At 40.6% G+C, this 16,347-nt stretch overlaps 1 protein-coding gene across 1 annotated transcript in view; it reads left to right on the plus strand.

Annotated features, from left to right (window-relative positions):
* The window catches only part of ADCY5 (adenylate cyclase 5), a 224,000-nt gene that overhangs the window by 126,602 nt on the left and 81,051 nt on the right, over positions 1 to 16,347 (plus strand). Inside the window, exons 2-3 of the mRNA XM_074828723.1 lie at positions 4,913 to 5,062; positions 11,358 to 11,479. Coding sequence (XP_074684824.1) covers positions 4,913 to 5,062; positions 11,358 to 11,479 — 272 coding nt within the window. The remainder of the gene's footprint in view (positions 1 to 4,912; positions 5,063 to 11,357; positions 11,480 to 16,347) is intronic.

The following is a 16,347-nucleotide window of genomic DNA, read 5'->3' on the forward strand; positions in this document are numbered from 1 at the left end:
TTGTGCGTACATTATCTCAGATAAGTATTAAAGATTTTGTAATAATTTTTCACAGTTAAGGACTCTCAAAAATAAAACTAATTTCAGTGTCTGCCCCTGCAACTAATAATTGGACCAATTTGTCAATTCAGTATACAACCACTATGAAATGTAGTCTAGAAACTCAGTTGTTACCTGCTTTTAACCTAGCTGTTGCACTAATAATTGATTTAACAAACAATTTACTACTGGATGAGTATCACTAAAGCTGGAAAGCAGAAGCAGAGCAGTGTCACACTCTGGAAAGAAGGGGTATGTAGTTTGTTGTTGGCTCTAGATTGTTTTGCATGACTTTTTAATTTCCATGTATGTGCTTTCCTTCTCCTTGCAACAGTTTTACTGCCCCACAGTAAAAACTTAAAATATAGTTGTTTTCAAAATGGGACTTTATGAAAATATCAAAACAATATTTTGATTTAAAAGAAAAAAAAAAAAAAACAAAATACTGGTTAATGGTGTTGGAAACTAACAGAGAATAGCCTAGCGCTGTGATTGCAGAACAGAAATAACGCTGAGCCTCTGCAAGAGAAGTGGACCAAAGCAGAGCAACTTGGCAAAAAACAGAAGCTGTGTTTTTTATAATAAGCGGTGCTATTCCGAGGAATATGGCCCACCTTCTTATGTCAGTAGCCAGCCTTGTTTGCTCTGGCAGAGGTAGGGAACTAACAAAATTTATCTGGACGCTATCCCTCTTAAAGCATGTTGTTGTCTCTTAATTACATATTGAATAGCATCTGGTGTTTGAAGAATAATCGAATAGAAACACAGCAGGGAGAAGAGTAGCAATATTGATGCAAGCTGGTACTTTTTTCAGCTTGTGGTGGTCTGGAGGCTACCCCCTGGTCACTGAGCCATCCCGGTTCTTCCTCAGCCTGGCCTGAAATGCCAAAAACATCAATTTTGTAACAATAGTGTCAGGCCAAATTTAGCTCTTGATTTTGATTTTGTAATACCAGGTTTTCATAACTCCTAGAACACGTGGAACTAAACTGTTTCCATCTCTCTTTTTTTCCTTCAGTCACCAAGGGGAAAAATATTGAAAACAGTTTCCTGCAAGAGATTCAACAAAAGCATTGCAGTGCTCTGTGCAGTGAAATCGAAGTGACTGGAAACTGTCTGGTCTGTTTTGTTTGAGACTGAGTGATCTATTATTTCAGTGGATCTAAGAAGTTGCGATGGTTTTTGAAAACCTCTCATAGTACATAGCTTTTTCTTTGTTACTGAATTACCTTTAAAGAACTCTGCCTTGGTGACATCAGGATAATAACATTTCTCTGCCACATGCAGGTGCTTTAAGAGTAAACATATTAGTTTATGAAATACTCAAATATGGCAATACTGCAGGCAAGTTTAATAGCTTATCTAGGAGTCATGTGTAAGTGAAGTAGTCTTTTATAAACTATTAGTTTCCAAGATCAGAAGGGTAGGAATCTTCTTAGTCTAAATCCCTAGCTAGGCAGGGGAAAGAAATCGACTACAAAACAGACAACTATATCTTCCCATTGCCTTGAACAGTTCTTCAAGCACAGATTGTCTGCAATAGTTGCCATAATATGTTTTTACTTTTCAGGACATGGAGCTTAGGGAATCAGTTTTTTAATATCTACATCATCTCTTTCCTCCTGGGACTGAAGCTGGTTACCATAGCGAAATGGCAAGGAAGCTGATAAGCAAGTAGTACCATTTGGGCAACAGGATATAAATTTATTTTATTAAGACAGAGAAATGTGAAAAAAAAAAAAAAAGAGATTAGAAAGCTTTTTTCTTTTTTTTTCATTTATATTTTAAAACACCTGTGAAGAAAATAATTGTGAACAGATACTGAACAAAATGCTTTTGCTTACAAGTGTTGTTGCAAATAGTAGGAGCTTCAGTTTTAAATCTCTGCAGATCTTTGATACTTTCAATATTACACTGTAATTTCTCCCCTTATGTTTCATGGTGTTGCAAAGATGCCACACTGTGAATTAAATGAGCTTCTGCTTAACAGAATAAATACGGATGTCTGTCCCCTGATACTTAAAAATTACATTGCAATATAGTTTTTATTCCTAGTTGTTGAAGCATGGTCATCTGAGTCTGCATTGTAAATCAGTCTGTGAAGTCCCCTGGGTTTGTGTAAAATGACGTCAGTGAGTGCTGAAAAGTTAAATTGCTTTGTGTTCCACAAACGTTATCAATAATGTGAAGTCTGATTATGTTTCTTGTATTCCCCTTTGATAATGTTGGTGTCCATGCATAATATGAATCATGTGCCTTGAACCTTGCAGCTTGGCTATTTAAGGCATCATCACGACAGTGGTACTTCATGGATGGGCCCCACTGGGGGGACTTTCTGCTGGCACTGAGATATACCCAAAAAGAGCTTGTTTTGAGGACTGAGATGTTTCTCTTTTCTGGTCGGTTCACTCCTCATGTGTTCCCTGCCATCTAAACAACATGTTGTCTCCTGTTCTTGGTGCAAGGGTTGAGTCACTGTTTTGGGGAGTTTGTTTTGGGTTTGAGCTGTTGACTGAAAGTGAAATGAAGTCTCAAGAGTCTTGGGATTAAAAAAATAAAATTGCATATTTCCTTAAAATCTGTGCTCTCAGTTTTATCCATCTCAGATATACAATGCGTGCTTGTGCTCTTTTATATGCCCTGACAAATTTTCCACTTACAACGCAACTGAATAGCTCCAACAGAGAGGATTTAGGAGTCTTGCTGTAATCAGGCTATGCAAAAGATGCTGTTTAGTGTTAACCCCTTTGAGCTCATAGTAACTGTATTGAACTTGTACAAGTGTTGTTCACAGGCTGGGAGTCACAATCAGTGCAGCCATGGAGCAGGAATCAGAGTAACTCGTAGGAAAACTCTATTTCTACTCCCTTTTAAAGTTGTTTCTTCATTATAATAAGCACTAGTGGATTTTTCTACGGGGGGGGGGGGGGATGTTTCATCCTTAAAAATTATCATTATCAGAAAAAAAATGCCATCAAATGCCCATTGGATGCAGCACTGGGTTAGAATAACCAGGCAGGATCTGGGTGGAACCTGGCTGGTGTCTGATCAGCTTCGGGGAGAGATACAGGACCTTGGATCTGGCAGGATCCAACCAGCCTTAGAAAGAGATAAACGAGAATATAATTGTGAAGGGAATGTGTGAGTTTAGGCTCAGGGCTTATCTCTGACCGAAGTATGGACTCTTTGGGTGGAGTGAGCAATCTGTAGGGTATGAGAATAGTTTCCTCCTTGGGAACCAGTTATCTGCAAATCCATATAGCTGGCATTGATGATAATCCCCAGTGGGTATCTATAACCTGCAGGTTATTGTATTGTAGTATGATACATAAGAGTGAGAATTCACTGCGGGGCATAGCCCAAAATGCAGCACTTTGGTGCAGGGGCTTGGGAAGTTGGAGTGTTGCCATCTACTGGCAGCCATCCACAGAGAGAAGTCCCTCAGCTGGTTGTAGCTTAAGGTGTTGCTTATTTTGAGCTGAAAGATGAGATTTTTCTGCCTAAATCCTGTTTCAAGGCAGAGTTGTTAATAAAATAATTGTTGCTGTCCTTAGTGCATGGATGTAGTCAAAGAGTTAGAGTAATCCCAGTGGGGTTTCTCAGAGAGGTTGTTACTCTTCGGGATGTAGGTCCATGTTTGACATGAGGGCAGCTCCTCTCTCCTGCACAGTGACCACGTTGATCTGGGGAGTCCTGAGCACCCCCTGGGAGCTCAGGGTTTGAGGGGTGCCCTGCACCCCTCCTGCCCTTCAGAGCTGGGCCCCATATTTTCAGTGAATAGGCTGATCTGGAAATTACTTTTTTTGTTCTGCAGTAAAAAACTAATAAAGGTGAAGAGTATATTTGGACTCATCAGGGAGTAGACCAAAGATCCCTATTTTTAAGAATCTTGCAGGTTTAACAGTCTTTCTTCCTAGAAGAGATGAGAGGTGTTTTGAGTAAGTCTGACCTCAAAGGGAGGTCCAGCACAGCTTGTGCAACTCCCAAAAAGTTATACTGTGACTGACCTCTGTCAAGGGAAATGTTTACGTGATACCATCAGAAGTGGTTTTGAACATTTTGTGTGAACCAAATGCCACCAATGAGAATGGAATTTTTTTTTTCCTTTTTATTAAAAGAATAGTTAAGAAATAAGGGATCGCAACACTAGTTTTCAGCAAAAGTTATGTGACTGCTTCCTTACAAAACATAACCCACATGGAAGCAGAACAATGTAGCTTTTCCTTCATGCTTGTCCAGTCCAAATACGCTTCAGATTTAACAACCCTTTCTGTAGTCATGTTCACAGAAATGTCAAAAAAGGTGTGTTTTTCAATCTAGTACCATAAAATTCTGAGTTGGAGCTAGATTTAAAAAAACATTTCAGTTGCTCTTAAACCTTGTGAGTAGTGAATACTAACATTTTCCCTTCAGTATTTTAATCACTATTTCAAAATAATGGTTTAATATATCTTTGATGTTTTCAAACCACATATGTAGGTACACAAACATGGAAATATTTATGTTCCTCTGTCAGATCTGTCTGCTGACTGTTAGCTGACAGAGTAATGATGCATTTTTAGATACGTTTTTGTCACAGTAGTTCCAAGATACTGGATTACCAAACAAGATTACAGAATTACCAGTGGAATTGTATTTTTTACCAGTGAAGCAATACAGAGTATTAAGAACATATATTTGAGGCCATATATGGAGGTTTTATGTTTTAAATACTAGAGGGATAAAATACACTGGAATTAAGAGCTTGAGGTTTAAGTGTGGCTTGGATTAAGGAGTTGTGGAAGGGGCTGGGTTCTGGCTGGTGCTTTGTTACTGATGGCAGGTTTCCAAAGTATAACCAAGTATTTTTCTCTTTTTTTTTCTTTTGTTGCAGCTGGTCTCCAATGTTCTCATCTTCTCCTGTACAAACATTGTAGGCGTGTGTACCCACTACCCAGCAGAGGTGTCCCAAAGACAGGCTTTCCAGGAGACCAGGGAATGCATACAAGCCAGGCTGCATTCTCAAAGGGAGAACCAGCAGCAGGTAAGAGCAACAGTGGAAAATAAAAAATGAAATTGCTGAAGCAGAATTAACATGCAGATTGTTCCTGTAGGATGGGTTATGCTGGCCTCTTGCTTCTTGACTAATTCAAGCAAGAATGGGCTGATGGTAGAGGGCAGGAATTTTAAAGGTTTGAAAGAGTGCTCAGGGGAGTATTTCTTCCCTAATATCCTGATGGACCTCTCCGCAGACATCAACAAACCCTGTGGTCTATGATCTGCAGATTGAAATTGCACAGTATGCAGAAAGTCTGCATAGTTTATTTGCACCCATCATTGAAGCCATGTGTTGAATGCAGAGGGAACACAGGCTACAGATTGACCTTCTTTGTAAGGTCAAAGCATGGTGTGTTTGTCAGCAAAGCCACTGCCTACAGGTAGCTGTAAGGCAGGTTTCAGATATGAAAGGTAAAAATTGGTCCACAGAACATACTGTCCCTTGATGCGTCCAAAGAGGGTCCTCTTCCTGCCTTCCCCAAAGGTACCCACCTGCCTGCACACCTCTGTATACCTTATAGGCCTCAAGTGAATTGTATTTGTTCAAAAAGTAAGATTCATCACCAACTTCCATGTTTTTTGGTATGAAAAGACCTGTTGCTGTCAGCATACAGCCTAGTCATCAAGGGTACTGAATGTATCCACTCCCCTAATTCATTTGTGGGTTTCCTTGCAACAAATCTCTTGTGTCCTCAGAATTAGATACAAAAGACCTTTGGGGGCACCTTGACTATTCCCTTACTAACACACATCTGGGCCTGCAGTACATCGCATAGTGGTCTGTCCAGTCCAATTTTAAATGAATCATGAAACAGGGCTTCCACTCTCCGCTTGGGAGATACCTCAGAGCTTGGTTGTGGGTTTGAGGAAGAGGTCAGGGGAATGAATCAGCTGGAGTGTTTTTGCATCTCTGTGGTAACACAGCTTAATTTTCCCTCATGTCTCAGCCCATCTGCATCTATGGATTTGTCTTTTGGCAGTGTTTCATGAGGTACTTCTGGCTGACATACTTGCTGCTTAACCCTTACTGTGAAATAACGTGTATGCATGCTTTATTTTGATAGTGTATATATATGAAAATGAAATTCATGCTCAAGGCTCCTTTTTCCTTTGTAACGAATGTAGTCTCAGAAAGATGAAATGAGCAGCCACTCCTCCTTCCACACCTTGAAATGAAGGAGAGGATTGAGCCAAGAGAGTACCCCATTTTACTTACTGATTGCAGCTCTGTCCTCCCTGCTGAGAGACTGCCTTAGCTGCATGGCTCAAATGCTTGTGCTGTTCTGGATTTAGGAGCTTCTGTGTCAGAAATAGTTTGTGAAAAAAGCCCTGACAAATGCCCTAGCTTTATGTCTTTTTCTTTTTCTTCTCCCCCTCCCCAGAAAGTACTATACCGTAGAGAAGAAAGCCAGGACATCAGAAAAACATGGGTCAAAGCCAGTCATTTAGAAGTACCCTCCAGTACTTCCAGCAGTAACTGTGGGTCCTGGCAGCTGGGAACTCCTAATAAGATTGTTTGCTGCTACAGCCTGCACCAATGTTGATCTCCAGGTTCAGTTCAGATGCATCCCTATGCATAATGCATTAAGATAATCTTGAGGTGACAGCAGGCACAAATAAGGGCAGCTCAGCCCACATCTGAGAGAGTCTCCAAACAGGGGTGGAGAGAAAGACAGCTGCACAGCCCAACAGTTATCATTGCTTGCCTGTTTCTGGAGATCTGATGGTGCTCCTGTGTGCTGTTCTCTATTAAAGGCAGGCAGGTTATCTCAGGCAAAGAAATGTGTATTTTCTTTTATTAAGCATCTATCAGCACCCAAGATTAGCAAGAAAGTAAATAAAAATCCAGAATGTCCAATGCAGAAGAGAGACTTTTTGTGATTTTGTCATTTGAGATAACCTAGGATGGAGCCATAACAAGAATCACTGTTGCTTGCCCAGAATAAAATACTCTTGGATGAAAAAAATAGGTGTTCTCCACAATCTGTAGTGAGCAAATACTTAGGATTTGAGTAGGATATGGGTTATTGGGACTGCACAGTTTTACTTCTAGCATTGCATGTCTTTCGTCTCTGAAAAGTTTTTCTCTCCTCTTTTTAATCTCTGCATCACTTAACTTGTAGTGAAAAATAACTGTTATTAAACCTGAGGACAAATGGATAGTCATAAGACATTAAATATTTGTAGTGCTTTGAGGTCATCTTGGGAGAGGATGACATAAATAGTTAAAATTCCGGTGTAGTACAGAGTCGTCACAGGGATGTGTGTGCCCACGTATACATATATCTATGTGTACGTATGTAAACAGTGTAGATCTGTATTGTACTCTTTCATCTATGCCTATTCTAGAGGCTAGTGCTCCTTGGGATGCATTTGTTTAATGTATAATTCAGTGGAACTATATTTGCATCTTATTTTGAAGTGAGAATTATATATGAATTTGCTCTTGCTTTTTTTATCAGGTCAGAATGCTGCCTTGTTATACTTGTAAAACAGCAGTCCCAGTCACCTTGCTGGTGCATAAGTGATTTTTACAGTGAGGGCTGCAGTACTCTCTAGTTATTATAGCAAAATGAAAATCGTACTCTAGTGGAGACTTTAATTACTTTGCTCCATTTGAAATAAAACATAGGGATTTTGTTGTTTTGAAGGTCTTTTAACATGGCTTGTGCTTTAAAAAAGCAGTTCTTACAGCCTCTTCCTGTTAGTTTCAGAGCTTATTTTCCGTGATCGTGGTGCTCCCAACAAACAGAATAAAGATAATGCTCAACTCTGCAACATCACTCAACTTCCTAATAAGTTGCTCTATGAAGGGATGTTGTGCTACATACATTTGTTTCACTTCATAAGCCTGTCTTATTCCCTGATTGGTGATAGTTCAGAGCAGTGCCAGTTCATCTCCTGGAGATCTCAAGTGTCTTGAAAATCACAGAATCATCATAGAATGGTTTGGGTTGGAAGGCACCTTAAAGATCATATAGTTCCAACCCCCCTGCCATGGGCAGGGACACCTTCCACTAGACTGGGTTGCTCAAAGCCCCGTCCAACCTGACCTTGAACCCTTCCAGGGAGGGGGCAGCCACAGCTTCTCTGGGCAACCTGTACCAATGCCTCACCACCCTCACAGTGAAGAATTTCTTCCTTAAAGAGGGTAGATTTAGATTAGATGGCAGTTTAAAGCCCTTACTCTTGTCCTATCCCTACACTCCTTGATAAAAAGTCCCTCCCCATCTTTCCTGTAGCCCCCTTTAAGTACTGGAAGGCTCCTAGAAAGTCTCCCCAGAGCCTTCTCTTCTCCAGGCTGAACAACCCCAACTCTCTCAGCTTGTCCTCATAAGGGTGGTGCTCCAGCCCCCGATCACCTTCGAGACCTCCGCTGGACCTGCTCGAGCAGGTCCATGTCCTTCTTATGTTGGGGGCCCCAGAGCTGGACATAGCACACTACAGGTGGGGTCTCATGAGAGGGGAGTAGAGGGGGAGAATCCCCTCCCTTGACCTGCTGGCCACACTTCTCTTGATGCAGCCCAGGTCACGGTTGGCTTTCTGGGCAGTGAGTGCACATTGCTGGCTCACAGTCAGTTGTTGATCCACTAGTACCCCCAAGTCCTTCTCTGCAGGGCTGCTCTCAATCCCCTCATTGCCCAGCCTGTATTTGTGCTTGGGATTGCCTTGACCCATGTGCAGGACCTTGCACTTGGCCTTGCTGAACTTCGTGATGTTTGTGCGGGCCAGCCTCTCCAGCCTGTTTAGGTCCCTCTGGATGCCATCCCTTTCCTCCAGCGTGTCAACCACACCACTCAGCTTGGTGTCGTTGGCAGACTTGCTGAGGGTGCACTCGATCCCACTGTCCATGTTGCCAGCAAAGATGTTAAACAGCGCCAGTCCCAACACTGACCCCTTCAGAACACCACTTGTCACTCCTCTCCACTTGGACATCGAGCCGTTGACCACAACTCTTTGAGTGCGACCATCAAGCCAATTCCTTATCCACCGAGTGGTCCATCCGTCAAATCCATGTCTCTCCAATTTAGAGACAAGGATGTCATTCGGGACAGTGTCAAATGCTTTGCACATGTCCAGGTAGATGGTGCCAGTCGCCATTGGCGATTTAATCTGGCAAGTGCCTGTGGTGTCAGGAAGAGTAGGGGTCATTACCCAAAAATATATGTGAAAGTCTCTTGGAGTACTAGTAAGATAAACTCAGTCCCCTGAATGTGTCCCTATTTTGCAAGCAAGTACAAAAAAAAATCCCTCCACGCTTGTGCGCCTACAGGGAATGTTCCAAACCTGTGGGTGCCCCTGAACATCCCATTAAGCTTTGAGTTATTTAGAGTATGTGTAAAATCACACATAAAATAGCAGCTTTCACACATTCAAGGATGCTTATTATAATATGCAAATGACAACAGCATATACACCAGTTACTCTGGAAAGCATACAAATGTGTTGTGCTTTTGCGCTCAAGGAGTACACTAATAGCTGACAGAAGCCTGAGGACACGTGCATGATTCATGATCTTTTTTAAAAAAAAATGTGGGTATGTAACTGTTAGCACCTGCAGTACGCTAGTGAAGGTGAGAGTACTTTAAAAAATAAGTATCTTGTCAGGACTGCTGCAGTTTTGAGCAGAGGAGATAGAAATCCATCCAACACATCTTCTTTGTGTTATTACTACCTCTTCAGAGACTGGAGGCAAGAATCAATCTCTTTAAGGTACACACTGAAGGGAAAAAAAAGGAAATACTGGGTAGTGTCACACACTATAAAATGTCTCAGTGCATGCTGAGCACATTTCCAGTGAATTCATCTTCCTCTGGTTCCCCCAAAGTTTCTTTCTGTCCTTAGGGGAAGAAATAAATGGGGAACTTTCAGTTAAAACTAGGAATTAGAAACCAGGAATGTGCCTATAGCTGTAGTACAGGTAAGAGGCCTGGTGAGTTGAGTAATTAGTACAGAATTGCTGACCCGTCTGAGTCAGAACTGCGTTTGAGCCCTACTGTTCCCTGTGTTGTTGAGAATTAACGAGCTGTTAGATAAGGTTAGGGACCTTCGTTCGTGCCACATTGTGTCTGTGTCCTCAGGAAGTAAGGCCCTTCCCTCCACTCACTGCAGGTAAAGAAAACTAAAGACAAGAGCAGCACAAGCTTTTGGGGTTCTTCAGCTATTCCAGAGCACTGCCTGCAGGTTGGACCACAGTGGAGCTGATCCCGAAGGAGATACTCCCCACCTTCTGCAGCCATAGCAAAAACTTCTTTTGAACTGTGGGGGGTGTGAGTGGGAATAAAGTGAAGGTCTGGGCAGAATTTCTCAGGTGTGATTCATGAAATATACAAATGCATCCCTGGGGCACATATTACCTGCAGACTTCAATTCTATAGCCTCTGCATGAAATTGCCACCAAATTTAGAATAATAACAAGCACAGGTTTTGTGTGAGTTTTTAGGAAAATTACCAGAAAGTCATCATTTTGTCATGTAACTAATTCTTGCCTAGCATGCAAAACTATATATGGAACAGCTTACAAAATAACGTTATGAAAGTCACACTTAAAGCTATTATCAGTAAATAAAAGGGCCAAGTGAGGGTGGAGAGCTGCAAATTGTTGAAGACAGCGGTGGTTATTGAAAATACTCTTGTAGGTGAGTGGGTGGGTTTACAGGTCTTAATGCAGTTGGGCACTAATAGCGGTTTTGAGTGTAGAAGTATAATAATGCATTGTATAGTTGGTCTCACTTTTCATGCTAGTTTTATCAGGACATTCCTGTTGACTTTTTAGCTGCTAAGAACAGGTTTATGCCTGTTGGAGTAACGTGCTTAGATGATTAGATAGGAAAGGAAGAAATTTTAAATTGTGCCCAAGGGTGTTGGGCTATCAGTCCTCTGGTGTTATGTGAAGGAGGACTTCATGGTGGTGTGGAGAGACTGTGTGGGAGGTCAGACAGTATCATTTATCAGAATCCTTCCAAGAATGGTGCACGGCCACTTTTTGAGTTGCATGGCTCCTTCATTTGCAAGAATTGACAGCCATGAATCAAGCTCAGTGCATCTGGGATGAAAAATCATAATTTTTCTTCTAAAATCATTGAACTTTTATTGTGGGATTGGGACAGAATTGCATATGATTTGTTAGGGAATCCACTGCTGGGTTTATGGAGACCATTTCACTTGGTTGTACTCCTCTCTCACCAAACTGATGACTCATTTCTCCCCAGTAAGGAACAAAGTGTGTTTGTTAACTGGGCAGCAGGTGTTTTAATTGGTTCATCTGTCTGACTCCACAGGAGCGTCTCCTGCTCTCTGTACTTCCTCGACATGTTGCCATGGAGATGAAAGCTGACATTAATGCCAAACAGGAAGATATGATGTTTCATAAGATCTACATCCAGAAGCATGACAATGTCAGGTAAGAACAGCAGCCTGTCTCCCAGCTGCTGGGGAGGAGGGACCCTCCCAGTGCTTGGCACTTAGCACCCAGGGGTGAAGATGAGAGCAACACATAATCCAGAATAAGTGTAAAGACTCTAAAGTGTCACCAGCTGACTTTTGAAAGTTTGTTTATAGGACGGGAGGAGGATTGCCACATTCCTGCAACACCTTCCTTTGAGAAGCAACTTTAACTGATCTCTTTCCTTAGATTTTTTTTTTTTCCCCCAGTCAGTCTTGGTGGTTTTGAGAAGGTGATACGCTTAGGTTTAGTTATTTTTTGACGTTACAAGGACCCTTCTGATAAGCCACGATGGGATGCAAGTTAAAAATTGGCAGTGCTTTCTGTGAGGTGAATTGCAGAGCCCAGCTGAGGTTGAGATCACCCGGAGTGATCTCTGCCAGTTAGGAATTAAATTAGGGTGCATTAGTGACAGCCTTGGCATCTGCTCAGTCACCCAGCAATGTGTTGCTCCTTGGTCTACTTGTAAGAGCAGAAAAAATTGATATCTAATCTCTGGCAAATCATGCAAAATCAAACCCAGTCTGTTTTGCTGGTGTAGTCCAGCCACATGAGCTTCTGAACATCACCAGGTTCCCACTGTCCACTTCCCAGGGAAGAGACAATAAAGTAGTGCTTTAGTTGCTTGGTATATTTATGGGCTACAGTTACAAAGTTAAGTTTAACTTCGTCTTGATGCATTTTACCTCTGCTGTTGTACCTGACCTCTTTGGGGATCTCTTATATCTCTGCTAAGCCAGGTCCTGTGACTGTGTAGCAGCTCTCTCAGTCTATAAATACTTCAACTGAGACACAGGGACTGGGAACAGAGAGCATCTCTTCTTCCCCTCTCTAGCTCCGCTTCCAGCAAGAGGTTTTCCTGTAAACTGCTTGCACAGCCTTCTCTCTTAACGTAGCTTTAAGTATGTTGGTGAATTATATTTTCTGATATTCGGTGCAGATAAAAGTGGATTTCTTACATCTCTAATATACTGTGCCCTGCATGATCTCCAATAGTTGATGTGGTAAAATACACATGAAATTCTGAAGCATTTGAAGACATTTCCTTAGCATTGAGGGTAGTGGGTAGAGGTAACATACAAGCAGAAAATTGGGAGGAGGTTGCTCAGTGTTGAATGTAGAGTCTGATAAAAAACTCACTGAAATCGGGGCAAGTCTGTGTGCTGGCTTGGGTAGACTTCAGTTCAGCCCTTCATATTTTTGGTTGTGACTCAGTAAACAGATAAAGATCCACTAGCAATAATGAAGACAAAAACATTATCAGATATCAAAGACAACAATGGTTCAGTGATGAAAAATAAGGAATATACAGATGGTGATGAAGGTGAGGGGAAGAGGCCATCAGGAGTGCCCTCAGCAGAGCATGTGCTACAGTAGATTAGATCAGGTTTTGTGTCTTTACATTCATATTTTCCTTAATGCCACTGAGCTTGTTCAAGGTGTGTAAATTTCTTGTGATAGATGCCATTTGTGAATTTTCTTAATAGAGAAATTACTTTTTTCCAGTACTCAAAGGTCAGCTTGACATTCAAACTGAATGCAATTTGTTAGATATGACGTGAGACTATTCAGTATGGTATTATAGTCTTTCACATCCATTTCCATATGTCATTATTTACAGGTTTGAAAGTTGTTCGGTGCATCTTTAGGATGATACTTACTTGGAATTTTAACTATATCAATAAATAAAGAAAAACTAAACAAACAATAATAAACTAAATTTACAAATGAACAATTTTAAAGGGAGAGCGTAATCTGACGGAACAATTATGATAGTTAAAAAATAGCCCAAAGATAATGGCTGGTATGGAAACATGGAGATCTCAAAAGATAGAACAAAAATTATGCATGACCCAGAGTATAGAAAAAGAGAACAGTTTGCTATGATTTTCAGTTATGGCTGTGAAGTAACATGAAAGGGGAAACATGTATACATAAACGGCTTTATGCATCAGTCAGTTCCTTGACTGTCCTCATGGATAGCTAACAGGAAGCTTGCAAATATTTATCATATCTTGCATATTTACTGAATAATATGAACATTTCCATAATAGATTATCTTCTGCAGTCTAAAAGTAATTTTAACTTTGTTCCTCATGGTAGGAATCAAGCCCTTGCAGGTGCTGACTGTCTCCAGTGCAAAGGGAGGCTGAGGTCTCAAAAGATCTTGCAAGCAAAACCAACTTAATTGGTGTTTCCTCAAAGTATGGACTTTGTCTGTGCCTACAAGGTCCTAAATCAAAGCCCTCTGAGATCATGGAAAAGGCTGGAAAAGGGAGATAAGAAATAGGAATAAAATAGTATATGTACTGAGAGCAAGTAGAAGGTAACTTAGGAACATCTCATCTTCATGTACTTTAGGGAAATGAATAACTAAGTATGAATATTGAAAAAAGGAAACATGATTTGGAACAAATGACTCATTTCACACTAGGAGTTCAGCATGGAGCCTTTGCTCTTGCCTGGGTGCACTGAAACCACCTCTGGTGGGAATGACTGCAAGATGATTTTGAAGCACTTATGTGCACACAGAAACACACTGGTGGTGGGGGGTAGCATCTCAGTGATGTGGATTAATGAACTGGCCAAATAAAAGCAAGCATGCTCTTCACTTTTCATGAGGAAATGCTCAAGGGGAGACTTTTGAGATGAGAACGCTCCAAGCAAATTTGTTTTGTTTTTGTCACTATTCAAAAACGTCTTAAGATCTGAGTTTTTATGAGCTAAAGGTTATTGTGTCAAGGCAATTGAGAAGTATGTGAAGTCGGTGCAAGGGTGCTGTGCCCAGCTATTGAATCTGGCTTCCTGTTGATGATTTATGAGCGGGAGCATTTCCTCAGCAGTTCGTAGAAGTGGGAAGGTTTGTGTGTCTGCACAGAGGTGCAGGTTTCCCTCCTCCATCAGCTATATCCAGCAATTCTCTTTTTTCACTCTCCCAGTTTAGTTAAAAAGGTAGATTATAAATGAAAGTATAATGGATCAGAATTTTCATTAACTATTGATTTAAAAGTTTGGTTGCCATCTTAATGCCGGGAGCCCAAGATCTTCGTTATTACTGTATCTTCAGGGTGAGGTTGCTCACTCATTTCACAGTCAACGTAGAAATAATGACACTGGAGGTTTCCGTCCAGCCGGGTTTAACTTTGGTTTTTTGAACTCAGGAGACGCAGGAGCACAGCCTCGTGCATTTAGCCTGGTTTGACATTTTGTGTGGGAGAAGTGCTTTACTAAATTCTGTTCCAGACAAGATGAAACATTTTAATTTTCAGGGATTATTGGATCTGGGCTTTTGGGACCACCTCAAATTTTAATTAAAAAACAAACCCAAACCGCTCTACCAGCAGAAAATGTTATTCTACAATTATGTGAACTTACGTGGAGGCGGTGGTTCTGGTTTAAAATGAGAAGTCTTTAAATGACCAGTTCTGCTGTGATATGCTTAGTTTTAGATACTAGATTACATGCTTTTTTTAAAAAAAAAGGTTACTTTTTTATTTTCAAGAATAAAGAAGTCAATTTAAAACCTATGTAGAAAAGACACCTTCCTCAGGTGCCAGTAGTAGGTCCGTAAAATATAGCCATGATCCTTTAATAAGAGGCAGTTCTGCCATCATACTGCTTACTGTGTTACACTTCGCTTAGAGGGTGGGCTAGCTCTGTTTGGGGAAAGATGGTGTTTTTATGCAAAATACAGTGGTCTTTCTGAACTGAATGGATAAAAGCAATCTTTTTAGAGCCTTATCAGAACTTCCTGTGAATGAGTTCATAATCTCCTTCTTATTGTTATGGAAAGTAAAGTTCAGAGACTAATTTATCCACAATGAAAATATAATTTCCTGTGATTTTTTTGGCAGCAAAATTTGTTTCAGGATTATGTTCTTCTGAAGAATTTAGGGTGATGACAAAACCAAGATGAAGAGGTTTGGGGTTAATACACTCTTTTTTGATGCAGATGAACAGAGAATGAAACCCTTTCCCATCCTGATTTAGTGAATGAGAATTAACTTTAACAAATCCAGAACCTCAGAGCGTGATTTGACCTTTGCCACATATGTGTGGGTTAAATATAAAGTCTATTGTCAAATGCAATCAGGAAAGGAGTTCCCAAGACTATGCAAGTAATTTTGGGTAAACAACAAGGTGAATTATGTAACTAAATCGGTTCACGTTATCATGAATGAGATTACGTCTGATAGACAAACCCTAAAATACGCATAGATAATATTGTTTATCTATTGTGCTTCCCAGGCAGAATTTTAAATGTTTTACATTACTATTGCTATTTATAGTATCTCGCTGTAGTGATAATGGCTTTAATGTTATCTAGGTTTGGCCAAATATAGTAATCTCTGTGCTATAAAAGGAGGTTTGAAGTCCTCCATGAAGGGATAAAGTTTGGCTTTGTCATTGAATTCCTTTGATGAACTGTTTCAAGAAGCTTATTTTAGGGCTGACATCCAATCGCAGTGAAAATGACGGTTTCCTCTCTTCTCCCCATCACATAATTCTTATGAATCATGTACTCAAAAATATTAACCTGATCTCGGAGTTTTTTAAAACATCTTGACAACTTGAACTAAACCATTTGCAGAAATGAAACAGTCCATTTGCTTTCAGCTTTGTAAAAGAAAAACATTTTTAACTAGTTTTCTGTTTTAATTACATTCTAACACCAAAAATTCTCCCCTTAAAAATGACCAAATAGTTGCATGTTGGCTGAGTTTCAGGATATTCAGACCAGCCGAGTCAACTTAACGTCTCTGCCTTATAGGCGTTGTGATTCTTAATTAGTTGCTTAGGAAGTGTGTTAAATTCTTAGATTGCAA

This window comes from Strix aluco, chromosome 6 (assembly GCF_031877795.1).
Source record: "Strix aluco isolate bStrAlu1 chromosome 6, bStrAlu1.hap1, whole genome shotgun sequence".
Classification (NCBI taxonomy): domain Eukaryota; kingdom Metazoa; phylum Chordata; class Aves; order Strigiformes; family Strigidae; genus Strix; species Strix aluco.